This window comes from Xylocopa sonorina, chromosome 2 (genome assembly GCF_050948175.1).
Source record: "Xylocopa sonorina isolate GNS202 chromosome 2, iyXylSono1_principal, whole genome shotgun sequence".
Classification (NCBI taxonomy): domain Eukaryota; kingdom Metazoa; phylum Arthropoda; class Insecta; order Hymenoptera; family Apidae; genus Xylocopa; species Xylocopa sonorina.
This window is the reverse complement of record NC_135194.1, coordinates 14,045,335-14,062,108: the sequence shown is the minus strand read 5'-3', so window position 1 is coordinate 14,062,108 and position 16,774 is coordinate 14,045,335. Positions and strand designations below refer to the sequence as shown.

The 16,774-nt window shown below is 45.5% G+C and overlaps 2 protein-coding genes across 2 annotated transcripts in view; one reads left to right on the top strand and one right to left on the bottom strand.

The window, feature by feature from the left end:
• Window positions 1–8,831, top strand: part of Pgant2 (polypeptide N-acetylgalactosaminyltransferase 2) — a 143,048-nt gene extending 134,217 nt beyond the window's left edge. Inside the window, exons 4-10 of the mRNA XM_076910590.1 lie at window positions 5,202–5,300; window positions 6,318–6,385; window positions 6,461–6,712; window positions 6,798–7,013; window positions 7,100–7,319; window positions 7,811–8,021; window positions 8,348–8,831. Of these exons, the coding sequence (XP_076766705.1) occupies window positions 5,202–5,300; window positions 6,318–6,385; window positions 6,461–6,712; window positions 6,798–7,013; window positions 7,100–7,319; window positions 7,811–8,021; window positions 8,348–8,617 (1,336 nt within the window). The 3' untranslated portion in view covers window positions 8,618–8,831. The remainder of the gene's footprint in view (window positions 1–5,201; window positions 5,301–6,317; window positions 6,386–6,460; window positions 6,713–6,797; window positions 7,014–7,099; window positions 7,320–7,810; window positions 8,022–8,347) is intronic.
• Window positions 8,832–11,546: 2,715 nt separating this feature from the next.
• Window positions 11,547–12,777, bottom strand: Dbe (KRR1 small subunit processome component homolog dbe). Its single transcript, XM_076910598.1, has one exon. The coding sequence runs from the start codon at window positions 12,685–12,687 to the stop codon at window positions 11,662–11,664; it is 1,026 nt and encodes a 341-aa protein (XP_076766713.1). The 5' UTR covers window positions 12,688–12,777; the 3' UTR covers window positions 11,547–11,661.
• Between the last annotated feature and the right edge of the window lie 3,997 nt (window positions 12,778–16,774).

The window sequence follows — 16,774 nt, the reverse complement described above, 5'->3', positions numbered from 1 at the left end:
CGAACGATTGATAATGCGCGCGCGAAACTACCCCGCGCGTTTCGAGCATAGGCGGAAATGGGAATAGGGAAACTGCCCTTGGTTCTTTGTGTGCCGCGAGTCGATTGGTGTTTTTGGAACGGATGGATGCTGGAACAGTCGGCGCGTATTGTTGTAACGCTAGTGGTAATGTGTGCTTAGCCGAGTGGCCATTGTTCCCATCGTTGATTGTTTTATTTCGTTAAAGGGTCGTAACCGGCTGATAAAATCACGAATGAAATTAACTAAGGGCGTTTTCGAGTTCGCGTTGAATCGACTAATGATTGAAATTCGAGACAACGTTGTTCCGCTGTTTATTCGCTCGCGTAATTGGATTTTTCCGTAATTAGTTAAATAAAGCCGATTATCCTGCGAATTGAACGATTCACGCTCGTTCGTGTAATTAATTAACCGTTCGTTGGAATCGAACCAACGGCTGGATTCTAAGTAACGATATTCCATAAAACGGGGAACCCCGTGAAAAATCCGCGGGGGGTGCCGAGGGGGCGCAATAACCTCTCGATCGGTTGCTCTCTCGAGTTCCTCGAACGGTAGTATTATTTCGTTCCTCTCGAAAGAACCATTGTACCTCGCTGAAATTCTCCCCCTTCCGTCCAAAGATATAGACAATCTACCGGTGATATCAAACCCCCCCACGTTTCAGACGACGGATAACGCTCCATTGAAACTGAGTCTCCCAGGAGTACTAGAAACAATAGAAATACAATAAGAATATTCCTTTGTATCGTCCCTTGATCTTCAAATCTGTTCGAACGTAATTGCCTGGAAAGATCTTGCTACGAGATTTTTGAAGTACGATTTCAAAGTGGGACAGAAAAGTCATCCCTGACAACAGCGAGAACAGAATTTCTCAAGGTGCGTTTCGAAATCTGTCGTTCCATCAGTCCCCAAAGTGCAACGACACGTTTCTAATAAGCTTCGACCTATCATTAGCCGCTCGCGAAATGACACGAGATCGTCGATAGTGCACCAGGGGCGCGATTTAAAACAAGGAGGGAACTTTTGTCCCGAGGTACCGAGCGAGAAAATCAATAGGAAGTCTCGCGAGTTGGACTCGAGTTCGAGAGCGTTTCCGTAATTGCAATTATGAAATCGTTAAGGTACTTTGCGAATCAGTTTGTTTGCCGCAATAACTGAGACGGCGTGGACTTTCCAACGGAGCCGAGGATCAAATAAATTTTAGCCGCGGGCTGTTTGAAAAATTCGCGAACGATAAAGCGAATGCAATCTTAATGAATCCCAAACGGGAAGCGGGGCTCGTCAAAGAACCGAGCTACGACGATTAAACGATCGAGTTAAGTCCAACCAAATGTTGACGCGTTAATTTCCGTCCAATTAAAGAAATACAGACACGATCGTTACGCTTGGCAGCCGCGTCTACGGTAAAATGCAAACGTTATATCCGCTTGTTAGGACGCCGAGAGTGGCCGTGTATATCACGCGGAAGTCGAGTAGAGGGCGAGTCAGTGTATCCGGGAGTGTCTTCTTAAGGGTGAACAGGGTGCTGCGAATGGGAGTTGGGAGAGTTTCTAAAGCAAACGCGTCGTGTATCTAAGCAAGTTTAGAGACAGCGAATTTAATACGCGTCGCATTAAAATCTTCAACCCCCTCGACGCAACGGGTAACTCTCGAACCAACGACCAGCTAACGCTGTGATTCGCGCGGCGACAAAAGAATTCCTCACCCGGTTCCGCTTTTAAAGAATCCCTCTTTCAAAGCTTCACGGCCGTTGTTTTCGCTCGCTGATCCGTATTGTACGATCCAAATCCGCGTTTACAGTGTCGCACAGAGAGCGTCCGAGTTACATCCCTCGACGAAAAGCACATCCACCGGTTACGGGGGACGCAGGTCCGCGGGAGAATTCAATTCGTCCAGGAGCAAGGGTTGGACAAAGAGGTTACGAGATTTTTCGACCTTCCGCCGAGGGGATCAACCGACCATGAGGACACGTAGATTTCATAAAGGGCGCATTCTCGCGGTGTACCAACGCGCGGTCGTCCGCGTAACGGAATGCCTAGCGTGCGTTTCAGATCGCAAGCGACGCGAACGAAATTTCCCGGGGTTTTTCCACCTTTTTTTTGTTTCTTTTTTCTATTTTTTTTTTTTATTTTTTTACCTCGTCGCATCTCTCATCCCGTTGACGGAACGCGACGCGTGCTAATACGCTGAAGCGGCGCGCATTAAAACCGGCGGAGCGGAATTATTTTTAACTCCGAACGCGGGCTTCCGGTGACGCGTGGCCCACGGACGGATTCGAAAAATCCGCTCAGCTGGGATTTGCTCAGACAGCCTCGAACGCGGTTTCCGAAATGATCATGCATGGGAACGTGGAAATTAATCCACGCGAAAGGCTGCGGGATATTTTTTCGAGAATGACGAGCATCGATTATACCCTTAATTAGTCGCCAATATTATAACTTATCGGCAATCCAAAGGATTTGTTCGTATTTACATTCATACACGAACGCATTCGTATATGCACGTGCGTCGGGTAGTGTCGTAAAATAGATTCCGTAAAATATTATTTCGAATGATAATTTAACTCGTAAATCAAAGAAATAAAATTACACAGGTCCCGACGTATAAGTAATTAGCAAGTAACAAGATTATAACGACAATCGGGGATATTGATTTGTGTAAATGGGAGGAGGGCCCTTTATTTATCTGCAAATTTATTTCCCGTGTCACGATTGATCCGGTTTCTCCTGTGCCGCGTTGATCCGTTGTAACCACTTGGCCGTATCCACGATTGCATTTCGATGTGAGATCGGATGCAGCTTCCGCGCGGGATTAATCCGAAACTCGTTCGGATCGCGCGCAGGGTGGGTCCTGTTCATCCCCCGTATTCCCAGCACATGCAATCCGCCCGTGCACGCGTAAATTTATACATCGTATCCGAATTCGCTATATTCTCCTTTATTTTCCCCTCGCACCCCTTCGACGCGAATTCGCTTCACCCTTTTTCCCTGTTTTTTTTTTATTACCAAGCGCGTTGTCCCTTTCTGCGGTACGCGATAATTGCGTTACCCGTGGCAAGTTATTTAATCGTTCAATATATCATGCACAGTTTTCCAACAATATTTTACAATCCGCGTATCCGTGGAATGCGCGGAATAATTTCTGGATTTTTGATACAACCAAATATTTTCAGATTTAGAAGATAATCTAGCCGCGTGGGAAATATACGAAAGCCTGTTTTTTTAGGGAAATTCTGAAACTACGAATCCGTTCGTTAACTTTAAAAAGTTTGTTGGACTCTATCGATTTGACCGTTAATTTTACGGATGCACAGACGTTCGCACGATCTCGATTCCACGATTATCGTTCGTCAGGCGATTTCGTTCGTTGCGTATGCATTTGTCGCGACTGGTCCACGCGAACCGTGTCTCGAGAATTCGATGGGCTCGCCGATTCCCGACGCGTTATCCACTCTAACGTCAGGACCAAAGCCCGAATCGCAGTTTCGAATTAAACCGTCCGGATGATCCGTCCCGCCCAACCCGCTTTAAGGCTCGTTTGCAATTTCGTTGTCGGCAAATGTGTCCCCGACAGTCGTCTCGCCCTCGCCACGTTATTATACTCCCCTAAATTATATACGATCCTCTCCTTCGGGTGTCTAATACAGATTGGAAGCGCAGAAACTGCCCGTAATGGGAGCTTAACGAGAATATGCCGGTTAATTAATCATCAATTTGAAACTCGGGTTGTGTGCTGAATAAAAATTGCAAAAGCCCCGCGGAGGGTTAAATTCACGAGCGTGAGAGTTCGCGTTCCCTCGTACTGCAGAAATAGATCCAACCCTCTCAATTTGTTGGAGCAAAACGAATCACGGTACCCTCGACAAGAAAGCCAACGTCCTACCCACTGCATTAAGCGCACCTTCTCGTCCTCCTTGAAAACGCGGCCGCCGCGTTTTATTGCGTTTCAAAGTAATTTTTCCTCGACCACCCCCGCGTCCTCCCCGACGCCGCTCCTTTGTTCCCGGGCATTATTGAGTTAACGTCGCCTCGACGTGACTTTAATTCGGTAATTTCCGTCGATAAAGCGTCATCGAGACGACGCGGCGCGGCGCGGCGTGGGACGCGGGGAGCAGCGGTAACCGATAATGCGAGAGGGTGGTTGGCGAAACGCGAAACAACCGCATCGCGACACCCTTCTTCTCGAGAGTGGTTGAATTTTCCGAGCGGTCGCACTCTCGAGCTTGGTAATAATTCCCGCGATCGATAATCTCATCAGCGAACTTTTACAATCTAGCTGGCGCGCGCGATGGGGGTGCGGAAAAGAAACGAGGAGGCCGTGGATGCCGAGGAGGAGGAGGAGGAGGGTGAGCGGTGGTTGCGGGCGGCCGCTACGCGTGGACGAATTCCGTACACGTTCCTCGAGTTTATCTCTGGAAAGTGGAACTGACATATTGGGATCGTTCTGGCCGTCTAGTCGCATTTATGTACCCTCCGTGTCGGCGTGCCGCGCCAAAATGATCGTCCTCCGCCTCCCTCCTCTCCATCTATTTGCTCTACGCCGCCCACGGCCGAGCCGGGCCTCGCTTTTTCATCCCTGAACGGGAGCCGCGGGAAATACGAATTGGACGGAATTCAAAAACGTCGCCTTTTTATTTTCAATGAAAGGAGAATAAGCCGCGGCCGTGCGCCGCCGCTCTCTGCAGGGTCCTCGAAATCTCGCTTTACCGTCGATAGCAGGAACCGTGAGCACGAGTGATAAAAGTAATGCTGGAATAATAACGGGGCCGTGTTAGATGGAACGATTCGACGCATCGATAAGGCACGCCGATTACCAACCAGGGAATAGCCGGTAATCCGGAGCGCGACGCTTAATCATTAACGAGGCGACGCTTTGCGCGTTACCGGAACCGACCTGAGGATCCTCGGGGGATCGACTGATAAGCATATTAACGGACGTTACGACAGATAACGTCGAGAAGAAACTCGACGAAGCGACTATCGATCCTATCCGCGGCGCGTTGATGACCCAATTATACCGTGCCTAATGTTTCATTGAAAAGCTCATTAAGCGAATCTTGATCTTAACTTCGCTTACCTAATTAACCCAACGAACTGTCCGTTCTTTTCATCTGTTCGTTGGAATGTATGCGTATATAGGTGGTCCAGAAAATTTCAGGAAAGGAACCGCTGCTCTTGTTTCAGGTGTCGAATGAAGCAATGGAGGAGGGACCTACCCCCGACGTCGGTGATAATCACTTTCCATAACGAGGCCCGCTCGACGCTGCTCAGGACTGTCGTCAGGTATTTTCGACTCCGTTTCCACGTGTCACGCATCGTTCACGATGAAACGAGAGATGGTTGGAAAAAATCAGGGGCGGGGGCGGAAACGGAGAGAAGCGATGAAATTCGTTCGCGTCCAATGGAAAAACGTCGAGCGTCGGGAATGCGGGGGTAGAATTCAGCGAAACGAGATTAATATTTCCTCGTTGATCACGAGGCGGGTAAATTCCCACGCGTGCTACGATCGGGTGTACGTGCAACGCGATGCAGTCCGGTGGAAAACGCGAGAAAGCTCCCGACCCGGATCCAGAGGCGGAGGGCCGATGGAATTTTCTAATCGGCGTTCCATTATCCCACGCCAATTACCACGAGCTATGATAAATTAGGCGCGAGATTCGAATAGCTGATGCTCAATTTTAAATTCTTGCATTTTCAGCCTCGATGGGGTAATTCGAATCTTTTTTCCCTCTTTTATCGAGAGAGAGAAAAAGGGAGACGCGAGTTCGCGAGTAACAAAATCGATCTTCCGCGATAAGTTCCGACGAAGCGTGAATAACGCGATAAGTAAAATGGATTAATTATTAATTAATTATCTCGCCGTCTCTCAGCATCAGGATCCGAAGACTTCGCCGACGCGACGAAAGGTTAACCGACGCGTTCGCAGGTTTATATAATATTCTGAAAGCATCTAGAGAATATCTCGAACTCGCTTAAAGAATCGTTCCCTCCATTTGCCTGGTCCCGAATCAAAGATTTCCCTCGCGAACGCCCGGGTTAATTGAAACATTTTTCCGCGGCGTAACATCACGTGGCTCGGACGAGATTACTTTTGCCGAGAAAGGAATTTTTTTTCTCCGTCGAGAAGAGTTTCTCTCCTCGAGAAAGGGCCTCCGCGAAACTTATTTAGAGAAACTCACTTAAGGCAAGGGGAGGGATCGTTGAGGCGTTCAGTGGCAGGATTTCGATGGAATTAGATCCGTTTAATTTCTTTCCGCGCGATTATACGCGTCCCGTTACCTCTGTCGTTTCTGATCGCAGCGTGCTGAACAGAAGCCCCGAGCATCTGATCAAGGAGATCATTTTGGTGGACGACTTTAGCGATCATCGTAAGCAGATTTGTTTCGTTAAACCTCTGACGATCTTAGAACTCGATGTCTATCCCTTTTTTTTCCTTTTCACAGCGGAGGACGGCGAAGAGCTATCGAGAATACACAAGGTTCGAGTGATACGTAACGAAAAGAGGGAGGGTTTGATGAGGTCGAGGGTGCGCGGCGCGGACGCAGCCACGGCCAGCGTATTAACGTTCCTCGATTCCCACTGCGAATGCAACGCTGACTGGCTAGAGCCTTTATTAGAAAGGGTCGCAGAGGATCCTACGAGAGTCGTGTGTCCGGTCATCGATGTCATCAGCATGGACACCTTCCAATATATCGGTACTATCACTTATTCTGCGCTTGGTCTCGTACCCGTTCACTTCGATACATTTTCATTGATCTCAACCACATTTAAATTGTTCAGGCGCGTCGGCTGATTTGAGGGGTGGTTTCGACTGGAGTCTAGTGTTCAAGTGGGAGTACCTGAGCCAAGTCGAGCGACAGGCGCGGCAGAAGGACCCCACGCAAGCGATTAGGACTCCAATGATCGCAGGTGGCCTGTTCGTGATCAACAAGGCGTACTTCGAGAAACTGGGCAAGTACGACACTCAGATGGACGTGTGGGGCGGCGAGAATCTCGGTGAGAATGCTCGATCTCGATCTGTTGCCCGCAGAAATATCCGTGAACGAACGTGATTTTCGAGACCCCGACCACGCGGCTTTCAGAGATATCGTTCCGGGTGTGGCAGTGCGGCGGCAGCCTGGAGATTATCCCGTGCTCCCGCGTCGGGCACGTGTTCCGGAAACGGCACCCGTACTCGTTCCCCGGTGGCAGCGGGAACGTTTTCGCGCGGAACACCAGACGGGCCGCTGAGGTGTGGATGGACGATTACAAACAGTTCTACTACAACGCGGTGCCTCTGGCGCGTAACATCCCCTACGGAAAGTAAGTACGCTCGTCCGATTCTCGATGGAATACCATCCCCTCCTCATCCTCTTCGCGCTAGCTGCAGCGATCGTTAACGCATTTCCGATCAGAGACGCGAATAACGGAAGCGATAAAAGTTCGTTATTGCGCGAGGAATATAAATTAGCCCCTCGAAACGGCGATCGCCGTTCCACCCCATCCGGAGGAGCAACATCGATACTCGAAACAATCTCGCGACACGCTTAGCGCTCAGAATCTATTCATTGGCCGGAGTTTCGCGAGTGCGAAGTTTCTTTCGAGCCAGGCACCCTGGATCGTTTATCACCGGAGCTAATTTCTGCGCCGTCTCTTCGCGGCACGGTGGACGAGGTGCGCGAGGGGTGGCGCTCGATTTACGAGCGCGCGAACGGGCCGAAATACCCGATAGTCGATTTCATTAAAACGCGTCAGCGCACGTGAGCCGTATTAATAAAACGACGCCCGGTCGCCTCGCGTCTCCCTTGTTTCAGTATTCAGGACAGGATGGAGCTGAAGCGGAAATTGCATTGCAAGCCCTTCAGCTGGTATCTGAAAAACGTGTACCCGGAGCTGGTTATACCGACCAGCGAGGGTGGCCCAGGCGGATCGCTGAAGCAGGGCCCAGCCTGCCTGGACAGCATGGGCAATCTTCTCGACGGGAACGTGGGGCTCTATCCGTGCCACGACACAGGCGGCAATCAAGTAACCACAGACACACGCTCCGTTTTCAATTCGTCCCGCGCCACTTTCGACGCCTCCGTAGAAACAACTCTCATCCTCTTGGCACGGTCATCGATCCGTCTGTTCGATTTTGCGTTTCGATCACCGAACTACCAACGGTTCCCTTCTCCGCGATTGACTTTCGAGAGTGGTTTCTGCTGAGAAACTTTTACTTATCGTTAACTTTAGTTTGCATTGGAGTGCACAATACTCGCGAGTCTCTCGGGTTTTTTCGAAAGATAGATAAAAACGTAGGAGATAGAAGTTTCCCAAGTAACGATTAGCTAATTTGACTAATTCCGTTTCAGGAATGGGGCCTGACGAAGGACGGGCTCATCAAGCACCACGATCTCTGCCTAACTCTGCCGGTGTACGCGAAAGGCACCACGCTGCTGATGCAAATCTGCGACGGCAGCGAGAACCAGAAATGGAGGCACCTGGTGGGCGGCTTGATCCGGCACTCGAGGATCCCCGTCTGCGTGGACTCGAGATACCACGCGCAGAGGGGCATCACAGCGGAGAAATGCGACTCGAACGCCGAGACGCAGAGGTGGCACCTGTACAACCACAATCACTAGCTCCCGAAGACGATCGCCGGTTCGTGAAGGTTGCGGTGCCGTCGTCACTCGCGAAGGACCCAGGGTGTGCAGTATCTGATCGGAAGGAGGCGGGTGGATCTGATCAGGGAGAGCGATCTGATCGATCCGAGATCGGGGCTGCTCGATCGGACCCGTCGATGAGTTGCAATGTATGGTTTTGTCGTTCCGTAAAAAGAAAAAAACAGAAAAATAAGAGAGAAAAATAGAAAAAAAAAGAGGGAAAGGAAGGACCTTATCGAGGCAGCGTGAAGGAGAAACGTACTGATTGGAAGGGTGATATATCGGTCTGAACTACTATTCGTAGATTTAGTGAGACTGTTTTTCGATGGGACGTCGACAGAGAACCTGGAATTGAAGCCCTCTGTTCGGAGTTTCGTAGCGAAACGAAGAGGCAGGTTGTCTTTTTCTTCTAATTTAAGTAGAATCGAAGACGTTCGCGCTTGGCGGACGAACATCATAGAACAAATCTATGCTTTCCTTTTTTACATCGATCGACCGGTGAGGTGTTTGTTCGTAGGATCGAAACGTGCGTCGATCTCTCCTAGTCGGCGATGAGTTCATTTTAAACGGCTCGATACGAGGCGTTCTCATTCCGGTGCATTTATCGCGTACCACGATGATCTCAAACGATATCATTTTAAAATTGTCGAATAAAAATCGAGCCGAACGAGATAGCGGATATACTCTGGCGCGATAATTTTAAGCGAACTCTAGGCTGTTTTATCGTTCGAGTATCGTTTAACGAGCATCAAACATTAACGAACAATCGTTTAATCTGACGCCACGCGATGCGTTATTAAATGGCGGTCGCTTTGCGAGCATTAAAAGCAAACAACAAGCAAGAACAATATCGTTTTATCAATTCCCCTATTTTCACGGCCTTAAACGAGGAATAAAAGAGCAACAAAAACGAGAAAGAGTAAACGCTAATTCCTGATCGACTATTGTTTCTTAGCCGAACACCGAGCACAAGCACGCGATATTAACGGCATCGCGTCGACGCCGATCCGTGTCCGCGATCGCGACGCGGATCGGTCGCTCGCCGATTCGAACGCGTGCGCTACGATTCTCACAAAGAGATTTATTTTTCTATAAGAAAATTGTACACTTACTTGGTTGTGCGAATAGCTGGGAATTGCGGTGTGCCTCGCCCCTCGAGAGCTCGACGCGTCGCAGAACACCGATTGCGTTCTCCGTTCCGCTGGTCAGCTGGTGAATCACTCCATTCAGTCGTTTCGTATTCCACTACTCCACGGTTCTTGCTAGCGAAGCCCGCCGCGTCAGAGGAGCCATTTCGCTTGGCGAATTTCTAATTAATCGGACAATTGAATCTATGACGCGTCGAGTCGATGGAAGGCGATGAAACGGTGCGACTATACTGTAACACAGCAATACGTAGCGAGAGGCGAACGACCTTTTTGTACACTGATACTTTCACGACGACAATGATCTGACTGCCGTCATCTCGCGTTCAAGCTCCGATATACGTATAGATATATATATATATGTACATTTATATGTATGTATATGTATACAGCTACCGAGTTATTGTAAGCTTTTGTATGATAAAACCCTAATCGCCTACACAGATTCGTAGCTTTACGGGAAGCTGTGTGTATATCCAGAGGGAGAGGTTGCTTTTACTCTTAAAACACGTTAAGCTAAGTTGTCGGACACTACCATTCGGATTTAGTCGACTTTAAACTGGTGCATTGTACATACATACATACATATGGGTTCGAAGATCTCGATGAATCGGGAAGTTCTTATACATTATACATATTTCGAAGCCATCGATTTGGCTGCGCTACGTAATTATGCATTCTCCTCGACGGTGGTTTCATTTAAACAATTTTCAATTTCTAACTTTTTATTCGAACGCTAAATTAAACGCTGCGACCGATAAATGTATTTTACACGTAAGCTTTCTCCTAGTCCCTGGAAAGATTCTTTCAAGCTAACAGAGAACGGTGCAATCGAACGGAGGAGATATCAAAAGGATGGTTAAACGCGTGGAACGAAAGGAGCGGAGGCCTGTCCTTTCAACACTTCCGCTTTCTCCCCCAAACGACTCGCGAATCGACGCGCTGTAAATACTTGTACGCGATCGATCAATCGTCTGTCTCCCGTCCTGAGGCGTCTCTTAAAACTCGAAGCGGACACGCGGCGTTCGCTTGAATTCTTTCGTAGCGCGTTTCGCGGGTAACCAGGCATAAAACCATAGTCGCGCGCTAAACTGTACATAACGTGTCTACGATGTAAGCTAAACGAAAACGACGTACTTCCATGAATCAGTAAGCTGTAAGATAAACGAGACCGACTCGCGACTTAACGTTTAAGATTTAAGTAACACTAACAATTAGGGATACAGGCTGTACAGTGACACGATTATGTCCGATTTCTCTACTGTGTCTGCGATACGTTGCGAATCCTTTATTAGCCCCCCGTTTGGCGAGGCAAAAGTGCTGTTTCGAGGGAACCATTGATCGTTTAAATCTTGTTAAATACCGATTGGGCTTTTTTAATTGCTACTTGGTACCACGTTTACGGGGATTAACACGTTGAAGACTTGGTACGCGAAACTAACGTTTGTACAGTACTTAGAGGTAGCTACGGAAAAGCACGAGTTCTTTTTTTCTGGCATTCTGGGAATGCCAGCCCGTTTGACGCGTAGGACCTTTAAACGCATACACGAACGATCGTTTTCATCGACGAATACCTGTCTTCAAGGTGTACACGTTGTATTTCTACGACTCTGTATTTTGCAAGTGTATCATATTAAAAACTGAACGGAATATATATAAATATATACGGCTATGGTATATGCTTATATATATTTGCACTCGTACGTTAAGGGCGCGATATTATAGTACTTATAGGAACAAGGTTTTTTAATAAAACACTGGAGTTATTCCAGAAAACTATGCGATTTTTTTTCACGCAGAAATATAATAACAAAGATAATTTGCAAACAGTACAGTCGAAGAAATTATTATAGAAGTCTGATAATTTCCGTACTGATGCTACGATTTCGTACCACGCTTTTTTTGCAGCCCCTTCTTCACTTTCTGCTTAAATTCATCCAAATTCAGTTCATTCTTCTCCTCCTTCTTTTTCTTTGGTTCCTCTTCAGGAGGTACAAAAGCTTGTGCCCTGCGCTCTTGCCTCTTCTTCTCTGCTTCCTGGTGTTTGGCATCGTGTTCCTTCTTCCTCTTGGCCCTCTTCTGTTCCTCGTTCAAGAAATATTCTCCGGAAGCTATCATCTTATCCATCTTGCTCTCCTGTTGAGGTGGTGGGAACGGAGTGTAAGGCTTCTTCTCCTTTTTATTCTTTGGCTGCTTTCTCTTGCTGACATTCTTGCTGCTAAACTTAGGCAAAAACCTCTCCCAATTCTCATCCTTTAATTTTGGATCCTTTGCCAATTCCCTCTTGATCATCAATGCTTTTATATTATAAATAGGATGAATATTTTTCATTGTGTCTTCCACAATGCGTCTAACTTGTTGCAGACCCTTGTAAGGTCCCAGTGCAGCCACTGTCTGCCCTTGCACAAGAACATAACAATTTGTCAGCAGTTCTATGGATCTCAAAGTACATCCTCTGGGCCCAATGAGCCTCTGACGTCTTTTAACAAACTTCTCTTTGTTACTCATCATAGATGATATCTTTATAATGTCAGAGCCAATGTCATCCTGCAGCACTCTGACTGCTTGCTCGTAAGGGACAGATCTAGATAAAAGCTTGATCATATCGCGAGCTTTAATTATAATGTAAGGATCCCATGTTTTTCTTGTGGTTTTCACTGTCATGCTACCTTCCACCAGGTCCAATTCTGCCTTGATCGCATGCTCGTTTAAAGCTTTCTGTACCAGCGGCCAGTGTTCCTTTAAATATTTCTCCCTGTATTTCGGGAACAAAGTTGCGAACGAACTTTCCGCGAGCAGCCGATGAGGATTGTGTTCGGGCTTGAAAGCTGGGATTTTTAAGGACCACGCGTTGTCCACTGGCTCTGTCGATATTGGACCGTCCTCTTGTTCAGAATCACTCATTTTTCATACAATATATTTTACTATTCTAACATCACACACCAAACACTGCGATCTGCAGTATAACCTCTCGTGGAAATCCGATCAATAGGTTAACTTCGTTATGTTAACTTCGCTCGCGTAGAATTGACAATTTTTATGCGATAACACGGCTGTTTTTTGCTATTACTAACAAAATATGTTCTACTTGTTTATAATAGGTGTACCACATGTGTTTTTTAAAGCTGTTGCGTTACGATTGAGGTTATATTATTGATTTTCACTGACGAATAATGGTAATAAGAGAGAGGAAACGACAGATTTCGTTGCCCCAAGCAAAGTGCTGCACCAAGCGGTGATCTCTAACAAGAGTAGGGATCTATACTGTTTTATCCTACTCTAGCATGGACAAGAACCTACGTAGTAGGAATCTACCCTATTTAATCACACTAATGACTAGGTATAGAATTCAAAACATATTAAAACACTTTGTACAACAAATACATTAAAAGTATTAATATGTAGATTAATTAATAATCCTTTTCTTTCTATTACAGGTGCCACAAGATAGAAGACATAGTAGATGTCTGCAGGATCGAAGAGTATTCAAAAAGGATCTATTCTTCAATTAACCAGGATTACTTTCAAATTATACGATTAAGAAGAAAGCAGAGGACACAGTAGAAGAAAGGAAAAGAAAGGAAATGGAATAGACAATACTTACATTATTAATTCCACATAATTAAATAGTAATTTGCAACTGATTATTACACTTTTTACCACAATATGCATTAGTATACTTAATTACTATAGCGGAAGCGAAATATATTTAAATATACCATTCTAAAATTGAATTTAATTGTAATTTACTGTATATTTCACTGAATTCTATTAAATAAATAAATTATTTTAAACAAATGCAACAAGTGTCATTACTCGCCTACAGTGTTATCTAATTTCCAATTCCTTTACCTTATTATAAGACAATTTCAAAAATTCTTGGAAAATGACGTCACTTCCGGGAATCGCCGAAATTCCTGGAATTCGCGATGACGTCATTTCCAAGAAGTGGCACTATTCGAATACCTCCTCACTACTTATGTTCTCCTGATACATTTCCAATTTTTCGACCAAAAATCTGAAAATCCGACTTTGTATCAGGAGAACATGACGTCATAGGAGGTATTCTTGCCACTTCTAGGAAAATGACGTCATTTCCAGGAATCGCCGAAATTCCAGGAATTCTTGATGACGTCATTTCCAAGAAGTGACACTATTCGGATACCTCCTCACATGTTATGTTCTCCTGATACATTGTCGATTTTTCGACCAAAAATCTTGAAAATCCGACTTTGTATCAGGAGAACATGACGTCATAGGAGGTATCCGAAAGCGCCACTTCTTGGAAATGACGTCATCAAGAATTCCTGGAATTTCGGCGATTCTTGGAAGTGACGTCATTTTCCTAGAAGTGGCACGCATACCTCCTCACTACTTATGTTCTCCTGATACATTTCCAATTTTTCGACCAAAAATCTGAAAATCCGACTTTGTATTAGGAGAACATGACGTCATAGGAGGTATCCGAATATTGGCACTTCTTGGAAATGACGTCATCGAAAATTCCTGGAATTTCGGCGATTCCTGGAAGTGACGTCATTTTCCTAGAAGTGGCACGCATACCTCCTCACTACTTATGTTCTCCTGATACATTTCCAATTTTTCGGCCAAAAATCTGAAAATCCGACTTTGTATTAGGAGAACATAAGTGCTGAGGAGGTATGCGTGCCACTTCTAGGAAAATGACGTCACTTCCAGGAATCGCCGAAATTCCAGGAATTCTTGATGACGTCATTTCCAAGAAGTGGCGCTTTCGGATACCTCCTATGACGTCATGTTCTCCTGATTCAAGTCGGATTTTCAAAATTTTGTTCGAAAAATCGGCAATGTATCAGGAGAACATAAGTAGTGAGGAGGTATTCGAATAGTGCCACTTCTTGGAAATGACGTCATCGAAAATTCCTGGAATTTCGGCGATTCCTGGAAGTGACGTCATTTTCCTAGAAGTGGCAAGAATACCTCCTATGACGTCATGTTCTCCTGATACATTGACGATTTTTCGAACAAAATCTTGAAAATCCGACTTTGTATCAGGAGAACATGACGTCATAGGAGGTATCCGAATAGTGCCACTTCTTGGAAATGACGTCATCGAGAATTCCAGGAATTTCGGCGATTACCGGAAGTGACGTCATTTTCCAGGAATTCGTGAAATTGTAGGACTTAGGCGCCAATATTTGAACTTATAGATAGTTTTATATCATGACAGTGGTTATATTTTACGAGATTTTCTCGTTTAAGGATTGGAATTGGACATTCTAGGATTGCTGACCAGGTTAATAAATGTTTAAACAATTAATTAACAATGACTGAACGTTTATTTTAACAAATTGCAAATTACACATGTGTCCTTACGAGCTAATTGTTGTAAATTATCTTTATAAACCCATGTACAATACATTTTATATAACTAAATCTTATGTAAATTTGTAAGGGATGAACTTAGAGTAATACATCTTGCTTCTCTATTCTTGATTCGTTTTCTTCGAAGAAATCCAGTTGCCGTGCAAAATTGCTGCAGATCCACTCAGGTAGAAGACGCAGAAATCTGTACAATTAATTTTTATACGTATGATTGCTTGAAGAACAAATTTTGCGTAAAAGTTTACAAAAATTAATCTGAATAAGCTAATAGAATTCAAAACTTACCATGGATCACGATACTTGACGATTGCGGGACGGGAAACGGCGGCATTCCACAGAAAATTTGTACACCTATTGCCTTCCTGACTTCCTTTCCGCTTCTCTTTCCTTCTCTCTGCTTCTCTCTCTCATCTTAATTACAGAATTTTAAAGTACTGCCGATTAAAAGAAAAAAGTTCCTTAATTTTCATTGAGTGGAAGGATTCAGATAAATTATATCTCCCGCTTATACAATATCTGTTGGAGAAGCGCTGAAACTAGCCAGGAATGAGTTTCACTATTTTCTGTAAAGATGGTGCTAGTAGTTCTTCACTAGTTTACTTCTCAATCGATAATGCTGTGCTACCAGTTTGAGCACTTTTCCAAGAGATCGCGCCAGGGGATCGAGAATACACTTGCTTACCTCTAAAGCGGGAGATACAATTTACCTGACTTTCTATTCAATGAAAATTAAGAAATTTCTTTATCTAATCGGCAGAACTCTAAAATGCTGTAATTAGGACGAGGGGGAGCAGCAGAGAGAAAGAAAAAGAAGTTGAAACGAAGTCAGGAGGGCAATAGAAGTGTCTATCACCTTTTTCTGCATATCGGACCTAGGTTTATATGAACTACTACAATCGATAGAAATTTAAAGAGAACTTCTTCTTTAGACGAGGACACAACACTAAACGACAGAAGGAACGCGTAAGGTATCTATGACGCAGTTTATTATACAATTACAATACTCTTACTAATCATATTGTGATAATGATCGTAGTAATAGTATACCCTAGATAACATGAACTATTCCAGATTGATATGATTTTATTTATACAGTTCCATTGGCACACACACGCACGCACGCACGCACGCACGCACCCGTTCTCTTTCTCTCTCTCCCTTTCGCTTAAACTTCCTGTCGGATCCCTCTGTCCGGACCCGACTCGGAACATCGAGGGCGGACGTTAGAAATACGCGTCTCAATTAATTCCTAATCGTAGCCGCGTTCCGCGCCCATGAACGTTCGTGTCCACGGACACGCGTGAACATCTTAAAAAGACCGCGAGTCCCGCGAACGCGCCTCTAATTCTCGGTACAAAATATTTGAAACGACTTTGTCAGAGGGCGAGGGAAACCCCGCCGCCATCGTGACTCTACTATTATCTCGTTTACTCTTCTTTATTTTATTTTAAGAACTGTCATACCGTGCTCTACTCGTCGCCTCCACTTTCGACCTTTAATTCAAGTATCCCCTAAAAACGCTTACCTTTGTTTCGCCCCTTGCAGCGTTACCGTTTGAATGGTAGCCCGCTCTTATAGCTAACGTTACTCCTAGGCATCGAGTTCGTACAACGCGCGCGTCCCAATA